Here is a 17,878-nt window from a genome sequence, read left to right as displayed (position 1 = left end):
TAAAAGTTGGTAGAAATCATCTATTTCTTCTTCTTTGGCTCTGGTTGTTGGTGCATATATCTGAATGATAGTGGTATTTACTGGACTTCCTTGTAAGCGTATGGATATGATCCTGTCACTCACGATGGAAAAGGTAGAACCATCAAGTAGTTATTTCTTTACACTATACATTTCTTCTTTCATCTATCTTGACATGTATGGTTTTTTTGTTTTGTTTTTATATTGATTTGCACGCAAAATTCATATACATTGTGTTTCATTCATGTACATTGTGTTTCACAGTCCCTTTGGACTTTTATCCACATCTTAGTAGTTATCCTTCAATTTTTACAATAATGATCTTATGCAGTATTTGTTCTTTGAGGCTGAGTTCACTCAGCATAAGACTCTCTCTAGCCTCTCCCTTGTTATATAGTATTTTACGAAATTATTGCTCCTGAGTGTTGCATGGTATTACAATAATGGTCTCATGCAGTATTTGTTCTTTGAGACTGAGTTCACTCAGCATAAGACTCTCTCTAGCCTCTCCCATGTTATATAGTATTTTACGAAATTATTGCTCCTGAGTGTTGCATGGTATTCTATCAAGTAAATGTACCACAATTTCTCAATCTCTTTATTTGTTGATGGACTGTTTTCCATATTCTTGCTGTTGTGCGTAACATTGCTATGAACATAATTGTGTAAATCTCCATTTTTATCTCAGTTCTATTTTCCTTGGTGTATATTCCTAGCAATGGAATATGGCATGGCATGGAATATGGTCATATGGCATTCTGTGTCCATCTTTTTGAGGAAATACCAAACTGCTTTCCAGAGTGGTTGTTCCATTTTACCATTCTACCAGCAGCATATGAAAGTTCCAATCTCTCCACATCCTCTCCAACATTTAATGCTTGCTATACTGTGAAACTCTGCCACTCCTTCTGGAGTGAGATAATATCTCACTGTGATTTTGATTCACATTTCTCTCTCTGATTGCCAGTGATTTTGAACATCTCATGATGTGTCTGTTGGTCGTCTGAATATCTTTCTTTGTGAAACATTTTTTTGTCCATTTTGTGATTAGCTTATCACTGGGAACCTTGTAGTAGTTTGTAAACTTTTGATATGAAACCCTTTTCTGAGATGTTGTTGCCAGATGTTTCTTTGCAGTCAGTAGGTTTTCTTTTCTCCCTGTTGGGAAAAATTTTGATGCTTAATCTTTAGGTTAAATCATTAAATTCATCAAATCATGTTTCTCCTTGAATCCTTTCCTAATATTAGTAGATATCTGTGACAGTCTGAATCTATGGATAGTCCTAGTCCTCAAATGAGACTTTACTTTGTTTCAGACTTTGGAGAAGATTGAAGACATGGCTGTGTCCCTCATCCGAGAGGAGTGGCTTCTTGATCCATCACAGAAGGATCTGTGTAGAGATAAGCCAGAGAATTACAGAAACACATTCTCCCTGGGTAAGGCTGACAGTTATTATCAAGGTTATTTGTATGTTTAGTATTTTTGTATATATCATAGCCATGTGCTTTTTTAAAGACTTGATTGAGTTTAAACTTAAGATCCAACACTGGGGTATGATCTTGAATATTTCTTAGGTCTAAAATTAAAGGGTTTTGTTTCTTCAGGCTGAGGCTTAACCTTATAGCCTGTAACTGGTTTGTGGTCTGTCAGTCGGAAATTGACATTTCAGGTGTTATGAGTTCACACTTTTATTCCACTTGCAGTTTCCATATGATCCTTGCATTTATATACCCCCCGCCCTTAGGCCTTGTTGTGCTTCATTTCTTCTGGTGAGTTGGAGGCATTTGCTTATGAAATCTTTTTTGGTTTTGTATACTACTGAGTCAGAACCAAACCATAGCCGACCCTTCAGCAGGTTTTCAGAGACCGTAAATTATGCAGGAGTTGATTGCCCTTCTTTATCCTGCAGAGCAGCTGGTGAATTCTAACCACACACCTTTGCATTAGGATTGTGATTTGCTTCTATCTTAAATTTCTTTCCATTAGCATAGAGAGCATTGGCTTATGTATTTATTCATTACATTTTTCTTTCAGGTGGTGAGACCAGGAATGAGAATAGGGAAATAGCTTCAAAACAGGTAATATCTGCTGGGATCCAGCCACCTGGAGAGACAGCTACCAAATGCAACGGGGATGCTATTGGGGGTCTTGAGCATGGAGAAGCCCAAGGTTTTCCGGGCAGATTAGAAAAGCAGCGAGGAAACTCCACACAAGAGAGACGGCATAAATGTGATGAGTGTGGGAAGAGCTTTGCTCAGAGCTCAGGCCTTGTTCGACACTGGAGGATCCACACTGGGGAGAAACCTTATCAGTGTAATGTGTGTGGTAAAGCCTTCAGTTACAGGTCAGCCCTCCTTTCCCATCAAGATATCCACAACAAAGTAAAACGCTATCACTGTAAAGAGTGTGGCAAAGCCTTCAGTCAGAACACAGGCCTGATCCTGCACCAGAGAATCCATACTGGGGAGAAGCCATATCAGTGCAATCAATGTGGGAAGGCTTTCAGCCAGAGTGCAGGCCTTATTCTGCACCAGAGAATCCACAGTGGGGAAAGACCATATGAATGTAATGAGTGTGGGAAAGCTTTCAGTCATAGCTCACACCTCATTGGACATCAGAGGATTCACACTGGGGAGAAGCCCTATGAGTGTGATGAGTGTGGAAAAACCTTCAGACGGAGCTCACATCTTATTGGCCATCAGAGAAGCCACACTGGGGAGAAACCCTACAAGTGCAATGAGTGTGGGAGGGCCTTCAGTCAGAAGTCGGGCCTTATTGAACATCAGAGAATCCACACTGGAGAAAGACCCTATAAATGTAAAGAATGTGGGAAAGCTTTCAATGGGAACACTGGCCTCATTCAGCATCTGAGAATCCACACAGGAGAGAAACCTTATCAATGTAATGAATGTGGGAAAGCCTTTATTCAAAGGTCAAGTCTCATTCGACATCAGAGGATTCACAGTGGAGAAAAATCTGAGTCCATAGTAGTTTAGTAAAAACTTTAGTGATAATGTGAACATTATTTGGCACTAGAGGCACCGATGGGAGAGGTGTTTCTGTAAATAGTAAGGTGGCAGAAATGTGTCCCATTATACTTTTATTTAATATCAGAATTGATACTGGTGACAAAATTAGAATTGCTCTTCAGTAGTTTAAGCCCAGTGCTGTGTTGAGAAGTATCTGATTGAGTGAAGTTCCTAAAGGCCTGATACATTCTTTAGAAACTTAAAATACCATTGCTTACTTGCCATGGCTCAAAGCACTTAACTTTGTCTTTTAGTGAGTAGCTTTAGGTTTGGAGAAGGCTGCTCTTCCTAGTTTCTCTGCTGCTTCCCATCCTTTGGAATACTCTTCTGTTGATTTTCCTAACGGTGCCATTGTGCTCTTAACCTGATCTAAGAAGCTACTCTAAGACTTCGAAGTAGCCTTTGAATGAGACATATTTGTATTTAGCTTTCTAAGATCTTAGTGTTAGGGACGTGTTTTAGGTTTTGTTTTTAGGGACATTTTTACAGACATTTATTTATGCTTAAGTGTGTATTTTATTTCTTATAGTTGGTGGAGGTCCACATTCCCATGCAAACTCAGAATGCTATGTTTTAACAGCACTGCAGCTTTTTTTCTTCATTTATCGCCTTCATTGACTCCTTTGAGTCCTTGAGCATTCATATTCTTCCCAACTCCTAGTCACAGTACCTATACCAGCAAAGGAGGCAGATACATTAGTGATGGTTGTGAGAGTGATGCCACGAAGAGGTGAGTGAAAAATTAGGCTCAGCTGCTCTTGGGCTTGAGTAGTTATACTTCTGGTGACCTCTGACTTTCCTTTTCACCTTCCCACCACCAACCAGCATACAAATAAGATACTTGCACTATCCTGTTTATGGCATCACATGGGGGGAAAAGGAGACAAGTGTTTAGACTTTAAAATCCATGCCAAAAAATATCCCATTACAACAGTCTCTCTCAGATTCTTAACCACCTGCAAAAACCACCTAACTGGATTTTGTGACACGCTTGTCATTACTGTGAACTCACTTCCATAAAGAGCACCTCCTTCATTGTTCTTGGTTCTGTTGCTTGCCATTACCTTTATCACATTATTATCCACACAGAGATAATCTTTCAAACACTTCACCTCACAATTCATTCTACATAATTTTGATGAATGCCATATATAATCCATGTCTGTATTTTACTTGCAGAAATACAGTGAGAAATCTCATCATCACCAGGCACTATTTCATTCTTGAGGCTTCTAGTGTACCAAAGGATAGTATCTAAAGAAATGAGATGGTTTAAAGTAACACAACATAATTGGGCATCTAAACATGGATTGTCCTTTAAAAATTGTATAGTGGCACTAAGAGAGAAATCAACTAATTCACTAGTAACTGAATATCTTTTAACTCTTTCAAAACGGAATCCTCAAATTGGAATTGATTCTATTAAGGATGTTAAAAAAGATTATCGTACAGATTCTGAAGAAAATTCCAAATCACAAAATTTCACACTGTGACTATAAATGACAAACGCTTACTAATCATGCTAGTTTACAATTGGTGTTTTTAAAAAGCAGTCATAAAATTCTACTTAAAAGTAAATTTTTTATAGAAGTCTACAATTTGATCCTGACTTTCTTCCCTATAACATTCTTTTCATCTGACTCTTGGCCTTTAAGATGAACTTCAAAGTTATTTACCCTTATTTAATTAAACCATTGGTTTCCAGGTAGGAGTTGGTTAACTTTTTCAAAATATTTGATCTTGTTACTTTCTTATCCTTTGCTCATTTTCTAAACCTATAAATAATCATATCTAGTTCCCTTGTACTTGAAATTTTAAGAAATGAGTGAATCTGGTTGTCTTTAAGCCTATACTGTCCTGCTTCATCTGTACCTTTCCTTCTGTACAGTAACTTCTGTCTGGGGCTTATGCTACTTTTTTTTTCCAATTTATTTTTTTTTATTTATTATAATGAACATTTACAGAGATTTTGGATTTCCATTCATACATTGTTGCACTTTTCTCTCTGTCCACCCCTCCACTCCAGTTCACTCTCTCTTTGAAAAGAAAAATGAAAAATTCCTTCATTGGCCTTATGCTACCTTATGTACATATATTTCACAGGAAGGATTTGTCAGAATACAGATAAGCACATGCACATGCATACTTCACTGGAACTGTTGTTTTCAATTCTAATAAAAGTTTTTAGCAGAATAACACCGAAATTATTATAGATATACTGACTTTATGTCCCTTTGGAGCTCAGTACCCAGAATAACATGTAGCCCAATTACTTAGTTTAAAAATGTTAAGATTCTGGCAGAAACTAAGAGAAATTAAAATCTATAGTATGACAAAAGATTAGTATTATCCTAAGGTGAATATGAGAAAAGATTTGAATTGTCAAGGCTAATTGAAAACATATATAGAAATAGACAAATGGTATAAAACAGTAGAGCAAGATTGTGATTTATTTCAGGGGATTAGATAAGAGTTTGTTTACGGTCCCTGGTTCTCACACTTAGCATTAAAATATCATTGATGAGACCTTACTTTGAACTCCTTTTCATTCAGTTATACATAATAAGGTTGTTATGAGTTGGAACTAACTAAATACCATACACTAACTAAAGTGACTCAGACTTTATTTTACCTAACCATGCATGCTTTTTTTTTTTTTTTGGTCTCCTTGCTGTTCAACTATTAACCAGTACTTTTTTCTCATCCTCATCTTCTTTTTTTATAGTATGATAAGATGATTCTTCTGTCCCTCTAATTGCCATCTAACAGTCCTAGGACAGATGTTTTAGGTTTCAAAGGTTTTTCTTCATGAAACAAGGTGACAGTGCTAGAATGTGATAGTAAATTCCCATGTGGAGCAGACAGCTTTGCTCTTGGTTCTGAAGCTCAAAAAAAATTGACATTTATTGAACACTTTCTATGTGCCATCCCCTATATTAAACATTTCTTATACATTCAGTAAATATTATTATTATTTTCTTTTTGGAGATTAGAAAATCGAGGCCTAGAAAGTTGAGTTGCTCGCATAGCTGGTAAGTGATAGATCAGAGGAATTCAAATCCAGACTCAAGCCTGTGCTCTTGACCACTGTGTTGTACTGTTGCCAATGAACACTTTAGCACTGACCAGCTGTTTTAAAATACAATCCTGGTCATAAGTAATACTATGGAAAACAGTGTACAACACAGTGCAAATCCATTAAGATAACTAGAAAATTTGTTTAAAATGCAATTTGGGATTGTAATTATATCTTCTTTAAATGTTGATACTTTTCATCTTTTGTTAGTTCTAGAAAACTAAATTGTGCAAGGAAAACATTTAAAAGACTAACTAGGATGATAAAGCAATAACGTTATAGATTCAAATATATTTTTCTCTAAACTGCCTGAGAAAAAGTAGAATTATGGGTAGCTATATCCATGCACCAATGTACACAGATAAATAATTCTAACAATAGTAAGCTTATCTACAGCATAAATTATGAAGAACTTTCAATATTGTTCCCTGTTGCTGCCTACTGTTTTATTTCTTCCCTCTCATTTCTGTTTTTCCAACCCTATATTAATCAGTTTTTAATTTTTTTTTCCCCCACTGGAAAAATCAACACTCCACTGAAATATCCTTGGAGTTATCTGTGGATAAATAACCCTTTTTTTAGATGTTATCCACCATGAGCCATAAATTTGAAATACTATACAATTTCCTCTGTATCTCAGGAATCCTCCTTTCAGTTGTTGAATCCCTTTGGGATCCTTTTTTCTCCCATTTCTAGCATTTTTTTAAATTGGCCCTTTCTCCTCTTCCCAGTTGAGAATAATTTTATTCACTATTATTTATACACATACTTTTATTTATCTAACTTGATTGATTCCATTTATCTACTGTATTTTTATAACAATGTTTTCCGCCTTATAGATTTGTTGAAACTGTGTAACATGGTATTTGAAAAATGAACTCATCACTGTTCTCCAAACCCTTATTCCTTTTAAATAAACATCATTTCTTAACTTCTTTACCCTGAACAGAATTTATTATTCCAATATTGGACTTTTTTTTGTGCCTTCTAATCTCCATGTCTAAAATTTTGCTAAGTTGATTTAGTTGTTAGTCTTTTTCTTTGAGGCTGGATTTTACATTTATCCCATTACCTTGTTACCCTCCACACATAGCCACATCAACTAAGAACCAAGTTACTTTAATTCATTCTTTCCACTTTCCTCACTCTCAGGATGCCCATCTAACATACTTTTCCAAGATGATCCTTTTCAAACTCCATTTCCAGGATCTTATTTTTCTCAAGAAATGCCCGCTAGCTATTTCCTGTCAGCACAATGGCATTCCATATTCTTTACTTCCTTGCCTGTAAGCTTAGTCTGTCTCAACACTCTAGCATACTCACTTTGACTCATCTTATTCTAACATCCTATAGCCTTCTACTTTTGTCTTATTATCCCTTGCCTCTGTGCCTTTCTCTTGCTTTCCTTTTCGCTTAAATTGTCCTTTGGTCCCATTTCATGTTTAAGGCTGCCTTCAAAGCTTAGCTTCTTTTTATCTCCTGAGTGAACTCTCCCAGACTGACTTAATGAACTCCGTATTTTGTGCTGCCTTAGCACTTACCTTTTAAATTTGTACTGTGGTCAATGCACTTACTAACACATTCTTTGTAATTATTTTCTAATACTCTGTAGTTCTACATTTGTATTTATTTCTGATATTAAATTGTAAGCTCCTTGAGAGCAGGAATAATAGCGCTTACATTTGTATCTCTGCTCTATAGTGCCTAGTACAATGCTGAGTGCACAGTAGGCGTTTAATAAATGCTTAATGAATTATTGTGTGGATTCTTTATAGTATTATCTACAGACATTTTTAAGCTATTTTCTAAGATGTATCTGAAGTACAGGCCTGTTTTCATAAGAATATACTATATATACTTAAAAATTTAAGATCCAACATCATATTAAACAAACATAATTAAGTTATTAATAAGATTGGAAGGAGGAGTGGCATCCACTTCCGTAATAGCTTGCCTCCGGAAACCCTATGAACCTGGAGAGAGGATGAAAGGCACTCAAGCCTCGCGGACTCTCCTTCATAGGGTCGCTGTGAGTCGCCTGCAACTCGACGCCACTTAACAACAACATTAAAAAGATCTACCGTGATGATTCAGCATTAGAAAAACAATTAGCATAATGTACTACAAGTAAAACAAAGGGGAAAGACACTAATTGTATTAATCTATACAGAAAAGATATTTCACAAAATGCAATACTCATTCCTGATAAAAATTCTCAAGAAAATTGAAAGGAAAGTCCTTAGCATAAGTTAGGGCATATATAGAAAACCAATGGCCAGGGTTAGTATCAACAAAATGGAAACCAGGCCAAGATGTCCTTTATCAGCATTCCTATTCATATTGTATTAGAAGCCTTAACCAGATCAGGGAACAAAAAGCATCCTTTTGATGTAAATCTATTGATGATATGTGCTTTTATATAGAAAATCTCATGATTCGGCAAGTGACAAGGTACTAAATCAGTGCACAAAAATCAGATTCCTTACCAGTAACAGAGACTTCTGAAAAGAAGATCAGGAAAACACTACCAGTTATAGTAGTCACTCAAAAGATTAAACACTTAAAACTAACTGTAACCAGAGATAACAAAAGACCTATCCAAAGTACTACTGTAAGAAACCGACATAAATGAAAGAATAATCCATGCTAAGGTATATAGGAAAAGTTAACATTGTAAGAAAATGCAGTACTATCAAAGTGATCTAAAGGTATAATACCAAACCAGATCCTAGTACCATTCTTTTTTAAAGAGATGAAAAAACTAATTGTAAGCTTTATAGAGAGAGAAAAAAGATACCTTAGAGATGCAAAGCACTACTGAAGAACAAGGTAGATTTCACACTTGATAATCTCAAAACCTACTGTATATCCATGGCAGTTAAATCAGCCTAATACTGGCCTAGTGCAGGCATATAGACTAATTGAAATGAATTAAGAACCCCAGAAGTAAATGTTTTCATCTATGAATAGCTGATTTTTGACAAAGCCAAAATCCAGTAAGTGGAGAAAGATAATCTCTTTAAGAAAGTGCTGGCAGAATTAGATATCTGTTTACAGAGAACAAACATAATGTTCCATATGTCACTGTATACAGAACTTTATTTAAATAGATCAAAGACCTGAAACATTTATATGGAACAAACACACTGAAGAAAGGCTATTAATCTTTAGCTGTTGGATAACAATCAAACAATGAGATATTTTACCCCCAAAACCAAGGAAGTACATAGGCAAACAGGCAAGGCAAACCTAAATGTAAAACTCTAATGCTGAAAAGTAGTGCTGTCAGTTTGAGGTATGCCTAATTCTGGCCATGGTGTTCTCAATCACCTGCTATGCATCAAGAGAGCTGGACAACAAATGAAGGTGATAGAAGAATTGATGTCTAAATGGTGTTGCTGGAGGAGAGTACTGACTATCCCATGGACTGCCAAATGAACAAACAGGTATGTCTTGGGGGAAATGCAGCTACAGTGCTCCTTGTAGGCAAAGATGGCGAAGCTTCGTCTCATACTTTGGGCACGTAACTGGGTGAGGCTATTCCTTAGAAAGGGACATCATCCTTGAAAAGATAGAGGCTAGAAGGTCAGAACAAAGGAGAAGAAGACACCCCCCACCCCAACAAGATGGACTGACATGGTGATTTCAGCAATGAGCTCTGCTGTATTGATGTGGAAGTCACGAGAGAGCAAGTTTCAGGATGGCTGTTCATAGAGCCACTATCAGTTGTACTCTACCCAATGGCACCTTACAACAACAATCTGGTGTAAACCCAAACATAAACAAAAATACACAACAGCAGATGAGAAACTAGATGACTAGAATCTTCTTTAAAAACCTCATGAGCATCAAAAGACTTCTGAAAAAAAAAGATCCTACAGATTGGGAAAATTCTATAGCAGAAATATCTCACAAGGGACTTTTAAAATATTTTTAGAAAATCCCAACACCTCAACAAAAAGGCTTAAACACTCCAGTTTAAAAATGGACACACAACGTTAAAAGACTACCAAGACATCCAAACAACTAACACACTGAAGAAAGGCTATCAATCTTTAGCTGTTGGCTACCAAACAATAAGCTATCATTTTACCCCAAAACCAAAAAGATAACATAGGCAAACAGGCAAGGCAAACATCTGGGCTGATGAAAACCTAGACCATGTATTTGTTGTTAGGTGCAGTCAAGTTGAGTACAACTCATAGTGACCCTATGAACAACAAATTTGAACCCTGCCCTATCTTGTGCCATCCTCACAATCTCTAACACCCTCAAGGTCATTGCTACAGTCACTAAGTCAATCCACCTCATTCATGATGGTCTTCATCATCCCCCCACTTTACCAAGCATGATGTTCCTCTCCAGGGAATAACCTCTCATTGTGCATTCAAAGGATGTGAGATGAAGCTTCACCTCCAAGGATCACACTGGCTGCACTCTCTCCAACACATATCTATTTGTTCTTTTGGCAATCCATGGGACATTCAGCACTCCAACACCACAACTCAAAGGTATTGATTATTATTCTGTCATATTAATCATTGTACGGTTATCAGATGCATAGCAAGTGACTGAAAATACCATGACCTGAATCAGACACCTTAGTGTTCAAACTGACATCATTGCTGCTCAGTAATTTGGAGGGGTCTCTGATTGCAGACTTTCCCAGTGCAATATATCTCCTGACTGCTAGTACCAATGGTACTGATGGTGTATCCAAGTAAGATGAAGTCATTGACAGTTTCATTCTTTTCTCCATCTATCATGATGTCACTTTTCAGAGGCTAAGATTTTTGTTTTCTTTATGTTGCGATGTGATAGATCTTTATTTTAATAAGAACAATTTTATGCAAATATTAACATACTAATCTTCACAATGTCACTGCATTGAATATTATTTTCTATTCAATCCTTTTGTAAAACAACATCAAATCCACAGTCCCGGAGGCGCACGGTTCAAATCCACCAGATGCTGTGCCGGGGAAGGAGGGACAATCTCCTCCTGTACCAGTCAGATCTGATTTGACGGTACACGCACACACACACACACACACACACACACACAAATAATAAAATTTAAAACAAAAAACCAACATCAAGTCCTAGGTAACTTTTCATAATGGAGAAAGAAGAGCAGAGTTTTGAAAACAGACATTCTCATTAAATACTCATTAAAAACCACTTGCTTGGATTCAAGATATGATCCATCTTAAAGGCTATAGTCTATAGTTTGTCAAATAACTTTCCTACATGTTAGTATCTGATGCTAACTAGTGTTCTGGTGGAGTAATGGTAGGAAGCTTCACTGCATTCGAACTGTGGCTGACTCTGACAAGAATGGGAATCCCAGAACACTTCATCGTGCTAATGAGAAACCTATACTTGGACCAAGAGGCAGTTGTCAGAACAGAGCAAGGAAACACTGCATGGTTCAAAGTTGGGAAGGGATGTGGCCTGTCTCCATACCTTTTCAACCTGCATGCAGGACAGATTATCCGGGAGGCTGGGCTCTGTGAGGAGAAATGTGGGGTCAAAATTGGAGATCTATCAACAATCTGCATTATGCAGATGGTAAAACCCTGCTTGCGGAAACTGAGGAGGACCTGAAGTGCTTGCTACAGAGGGTCAAGGACTGCAGCCTCCAATATGGATTGAGGCTCAATATCAAGAAGGCAGAGATTCTCACCACTGGACCAATTGGCGGCATCAGGATGCATGGTGAAGAGATTGAGATTGTTCACAGCTTTAGTTAACTTGGCTCCACAGTCAACACTCTTGGCACCAGTAGCCAGGAAATTAAAAGATGTATTGCGATGGGAAAGTCTGCTGTTAGGGACCTCTCCAAAGTACTAAAGAGCAATGGTGTCTCTCTGGAGACTGAGGTGTGTCTGATACAGGCCATGGCCTTTGCTATCACTTGTTATGCATCAGAGAGTTGGACAATGACTAAGGAGGATAGAAGGAGAATTGATGCCTTTGAGCTGTGGTGCTGGAGAAGAGTATTGAATGTACCATGCACTGCTAGGAAAACAAACAGATTCGTCCTGGAAAGGGTTAAACCGGGTGGTTCCTTGGAGGCAAGGATTCTGAGGCTCCATCTAACATACTTTGGACATGTTGTAAGGAGGGACCGGTCCTTGGAGAGGGACATCATGCTTCGTAGGATGGAGGGACAGCACAGGAGCGGAAGGCCCTCTATGAGGTGGATTAATTCGGTGACTGGGGTAATCGAGATGGGTGTATCGGAGGCAGTGCAATTAGCACAGGAGAGAGCAGAGTTTAGGGCTGTTGTACATAGGGTCGCTATGAGTCCCAAGCAACTCGACGGCACATAACAACAACAACATACATAAAACCATCAATTTTATTCTAGGATACATTTTCTTAATGTGAATAAAATGCTTTTTTATGCACATACTGCCAATACATTTTAAAAGGCCCAGATTGTAACAAGTAGACAAATTCATCAGACAAGACATCATAAATTACTTTGGCCAAAAAAAGAAAAATTACTTTGGCAAAAAAAAAAAAAAAAGTCTTAAAGGAAAAAAAATCTGGCTCAACATCCTGTTTTCAGGTTTCTACCTATTGTGTGTGTGCGCACGTGTGTGATTAGCTTTCCTTAAGGGAATGGAGTATGGTCTAGCTCACTTTCTAAGGTTATTGTACGAACTACAATGTTCTTTGTCCCCAAAACAAGAAGAGCAAGGTCTATATTTCTACCAACTCAATGCAAAGCCCCAAGAGCTTCCTGCAAAGTAAAGCCAAAATGGAGGATCCGTTCAGTGTCTGCGGAAAGAAAAATCAGTGGGGGGAAAATGGAGGGACTCAATGGATGACTGACTGTTAGGTGGCTTGAACTCAAGGAATGAACTGGCAGCTTCAGGGCAGGCATTTTCTCTGGATTCAGGCCTTTCGGTCACTGGATTCGGAGTCCCTTGGTCGTTTTTTTGTTTATATTTTTAAGGCACACAGTTTGAAAGCCTGCTGGAGAGTCAGCTATGGGTCAGTTTTGACTCAACAGCACATGTTACACTGTGTGTGTTGGCGGGGGGGGGGGGGGATAGATACAGAAGCCAATAGAGACAACCGTATAGGGCTTCAGGACCATAGTCTTAGGGAACATCAAGGTAAACTGGTATAAAACCGACCACAAAGATGATGTTCCACATGAGTCTTAACAGTTTGTAAGGCAGTCATGTAAAGTGCAAATACTGATCTTTCTGTCTAGAACTAAGAAAAATATGCATAGAAAGAATTTACCCAGAGAACTAATGCACCCCATGAAGCTTGACCTTCCAGGTCCAGGATCCTGAAACCAGAAAAACTAGATGATGCCTGATTACCACTACTGACCACTCTAAAAGAGATCTTAGTAGAGAGTTTTGGACAAGTGGAAAGAAAATGCAAAACAAGGAGGGAAATGACCATGTTTACTTATAAAGACCTGTGGACCCTACACAAGACTGTGGCCCTTGATTACCCTTCAAAGGTAAGTGCTATTGAGTCGTAGAGACACTACATCGTATAGAGACCCATTACACAGTGGATCTAAACCCTGGCTCTCTGACATGTTTGAGTCACTTTGTCAGTCCATCTTGTTGACAGTCCCCTCCTTTGCAGACTCTCCACCTTTCAGAGCAAATGTCCTTTTCCAAAGAATGGTCCTTCTGAACAACATATCCTAAGTATCTGAGACACATTTCACTATCCTTGCTTTCATGGAGCACCCTGGCTGCACATTTTTCCAAAACATATTTGTCTTTTTGGCAATTCATGGGATATTTGGCACCCTTCAACACCAAAACTCAAAGGCATCAATTCTTCTTTCATCATTCATTGTCCATATCTCAGCTGCATAGCAAGTAATTGAAGTTTATTATTTTAATTAGGTGCACTTTAGTCTTTAATCTGACATTGTTTATCAGCACTTTGGAGAGATCCCTGACAGAAGACTTTCTCAATTCAATACATCTTGATTTCCTGACTGCTGGTGCCAAGGGTGTTGATTGTGAATCCAAGCAAGATTAAATCACTGACAATTTCTATCTCTTCTCCATATATTATTTGTGAGTGAGTGGTGAGGATTTTTATTTTCTTGATGTTGAGATGTAATACATATTGAAGACTGTATATGGTTTTTGATCCTCTGTAGCAAGCTTTTCAAGTCCTCACTCTGCCAGTGATATTGTGGCATCTGCATGACACAGGTTGTTGATGAATCTTCCTCCAATCCTCATGCTACATTCTTCTTCATATGGTCCAGTTTCTAGAATGATTTGTTCTGCATACAGATTGAATAGTTATGAAGAAAGGATACAGCCCTAACACACATCTTTCCTGATTTTGAACTGTACAGTGTTCTCTTGCTTTATTTGATTAGCAACTTCTTGATCTAGATACAAGTTTTATGTGAGCACAATTAAATGTTCTGGGATTCCCAGTCATTAATTATAATAATTGGTAACTGAAATGCAAAAGTTGGAAATAAGAGGTACTGGAGTTTGTTAATCAAGGACTTGGTGACAGAAATGAGGTTAGAGATCAAATAATTGAATTTTGTACAGGCAATGATTTATTCATTAAACATACCTTCTTTAATAGGCACAAGTGATGACTATATACGTGGACCACACCTGAAGAACTGCACAGGAATCAGATTGACTACATCTGAGGAAAGAATCATTGGAGAAGCTAACTATCCTCAGTCAATATTAGGCCAGGTGCTGACTGTGGAAAGTTCAAACTGAAACTAAAGAAAATGAAAATGAGTCCACAAGAACTAAAATACAACCTTGAGTCAACCTAAATTTAAAAATCATCTCAAAAGTAGGTTTGATACATTGAACACTAATGATGGAAGACCAGATGAATTGTGGGATGACATCAAGGCTATTATTCATGAAGAAAGCAAAAGATCATTATAAAAACAGGAGAAAGAAAAGACTAAAATGGATGTTAGAAAAGACTGAAAACTGTACTAGAATGTTAAGAAGCCAGAATAAAGGGGGAAATTGCTGAAGTAAAAGAGATGAACAGAAGATTCCAAAAGGCAACATAAGAAGACAAAATATTATGAAAGAATGTACAAAGAGCTGGAACAGGGAAAACAAAAAGGAGGAACTTGCATTTCTCAAGCAGAAAGACAAAAAAATCAAACCTTGAGTTGCAATACTGAAGGATGCCGTGGGCAAAATCCTAAATGATCCAGGAAACATCAAAAGGAGATGGGAGTCACTGTTCAAAAAGAAAAATTGTCAGACACAGTTATTTTGGGAAGTAGCGTATGATCAAGAACCAGTGCTGATCAAAGTTCAAAGTTCATTAAAGGCATTAGGGTTTTTTTTTTTTTAAAAAAATAAGGGCCAAGAATTGATGGGATATCAGTTGACATGTTTCAACAGACATAAGCAGCCCTTTATGTGCTCACTAAATTATGCCAGGAAATGTGGAGAACAGCTACCTGTCCAACTGATTAGAAGAGATCCGTCTTTATCCCCATCAACCTAAAAAAGGTGATCCAATAGAATTTGCCAACAATCAACACTCTTGCCACCAGCAGTCAGGAGATCAAAAGACAAATTGCATTAGGAAAATCTGCTGTCAGGGACTTCTCCAGAGTGCTAAAGAGCAACAATGTCAGTGTGAGGCTAAGATATGCGTGATCCAGACCATGATCTTCACAATTACTTGCTATGCATCTGAAAGTTGAGCAATGACTAAGGATAACAAAAGAATAGTCTATGCCTTTGAGTTGAGTGCTGAAAAAGAATATTAGCGTACCATGGACTGCCAAGGGAACAAACATATTTGTCCTGTTGTTGTGGTTGGTGTTATGTGCCGTTGAGTCACTTCCAACTCAAAGCGACCCTATGTACATCCCTAAACTCTGCTCTGTCCTGTGCCAATCACACCGTCTCCAATACACCCATCCTGATTACTCCAGTCACTGAATCAATCCACCTCATAGGGGCCTTCCCCTTCTGCGCTGTCCCTCCACCCCAACCAAGCATGATGTCCCTCCCCAAGGACCGGTCCCTCCTTGCAACATGTCCAAAGTATATTAGACGGAACCTCAGAATCCTTACCTCCAAGGAGCAGCCCGGTTTGACTCTTTCCAGGATGAATCTGTTTGTTTTCCTAGCAGTCCATGGTACCCTCAGTACTCTTCTCCAGCACCACAGCTCAAAGGCATCAATTCTTCTTCTATCCTCCTTAGTCACTGTGCAACTCTCTGATGCATAACAAGTGATAGCAAAGACCATGGCCTGTACCAGACGCACCTTAGTCCAAAGAGATACCATTGCTCTTCAGTACTTTGGAGAGGTCCACATGGCAAAACATCTTCTAATTTCCAGGCTACTCGTGCCGAGAGTGTTGACTGTGGAGCCAAGCAAACTGAAGCTGTGAATAATCTCAATCTCGTCACCATCCGTCCTGATGCTGCCAATTGGCCCAGTGGTGAGAATCTTTGTCTTCTTGACATTGAGTCTCAATCCATATTGGAGGCTGAAGTCCTTGACCCTCTGTAGCAAGTGCTTCAGGTCCTCCTCAGTTTCAGCAAGCAGGGTTGTGTCATCTGCATAACGCAGATTGTTGATAAATTGTCCACCAATCTTGACCCCACATTTCTCCTCAGGAAGCTTCAGATATAAGCTATCAGATCAAAGGTGGGACAAAGGGAGATGAATATTGAAGGAAGTGGGTAGAAGTGGATGGGTATCTTGCCTGGTGGATGGCAGAGCAGGGAAATAAGTGGGTAAAGACAGTGTGCCAAGGAGAGGGACAACACTGAAAAAATGGTTAACTCCACAATAAAGGATATATCTTCCACTTTTTTGTAAAATGCTGGTCTGTCTGATACTTCTCTAAATCTGAACATTCAGATTAAGACAGACTAGAAAGAAGGATTGGCCATCCACTTCTGAAATAGCAGGCTTCTGAAAACCCTGTGTACAACAGAACACATGTAGATATCAGAAAGGGCGATTGAGGCTGAGCTTTCAGGTATGGAAATACAAAGGAAGAGGAACAGTTGTAAGCAGACTGTAGTGATTGGGACATGGAATGTGAGAACCATGAATGGAAGCAAATTACATATTGTTAAGGAAGAAATGGAACGCATAAATATTGACATACTAGGCATTGGGGAGATGATATGGACTGGCATGGGGCATTTTGAGTCGGATGATCATATGATATATTGCTCTGGAGATGAAAAGGTGAGGAAAAATGGAGTTGCTTTCATAGTTAAGGAAGCGATTGCTAGATCGATCTCGAAGTACAATATTGTGAGTGACAGGATAATATCCATACGCATACAAGGAAGGCCAGTGAATACCACTATCATTCAGATATATGCACCAACAACCAGAGCCAAGGAAGAGGAAATAGAAGATTTTTACCAACTTTTATAGTCGGAGATCAATTGAATATGCAATCAAGATGCATTGATAATAATGGGTGACTGGAATGCAAAAGTTGAGAATAGAGAAGAAGACTCAGTAGTTGGAAAACATGGACTCGGTGACAAAAATGGAGATGGAGAGAAGATGACTGAATTTTGCACGATAAATGGCTTATTCGCTGCAAATACATTTTTAAGAGACATAAACTCAGATTATATACATGGATTTCACCTGATGGTATGCATAGGAATCAGATTGATTACGTCTGTGAAAAGAACCGCTGGAGATGCTCAATATCAGCTGTGAAAACTAGGCCAGGAGCTGATTGTGGAACAGACCACCAACT

The 17,878-nt window shown here is 38.3% G+C and overlaps 1 protein-coding gene across 1 annotated transcript in view; it reads left to right on the top strand.

The window, feature by feature from the left end:
• Positions 1–3,062, top strand: part of ZKSCAN8 (zinc finger with KRAB and SCAN domains 8) — a 9,351-nt gene extending 6,289 nt beyond the window's left edge. The window contains exons 4-5 of the mRNA XM_006902632.1: positions 1,335–1,455; positions 2,054–3,062. Coding sequence (XP_006902694.1) covers positions 1,335–1,455; positions 2,054–3,015 — 1,083 coding nt within the window. The 3' untranslated portion in view covers positions 3,016–3,062. The remainder of the gene's footprint in view (positions 1–1,334; positions 1,456–2,053) is intronic.
• The last annotated feature ends 14,816 nt before the right edge of the window (positions 3,063–17,878 follow it).

This window comes from Elephantulus edwardii, unplaced genomic scaffold (genome assembly GCF_000299155.1).
Source record: "Elephantulus edwardii isolate Elephantulus edwardi_28Jun2011 unplaced genomic scaffold, EleEdw1.0 scaffold00433, whole genome shotgun sequence".
Classification (NCBI taxonomy): Eukaryota; Metazoa; Chordata; class Mammalia; order Macroscelidea; family Macroscelididae; genus Elephantulus; species Elephantulus edwardii.
This window is presented reverse-complemented; position numbering and strand designations above follow the sequence as displayed.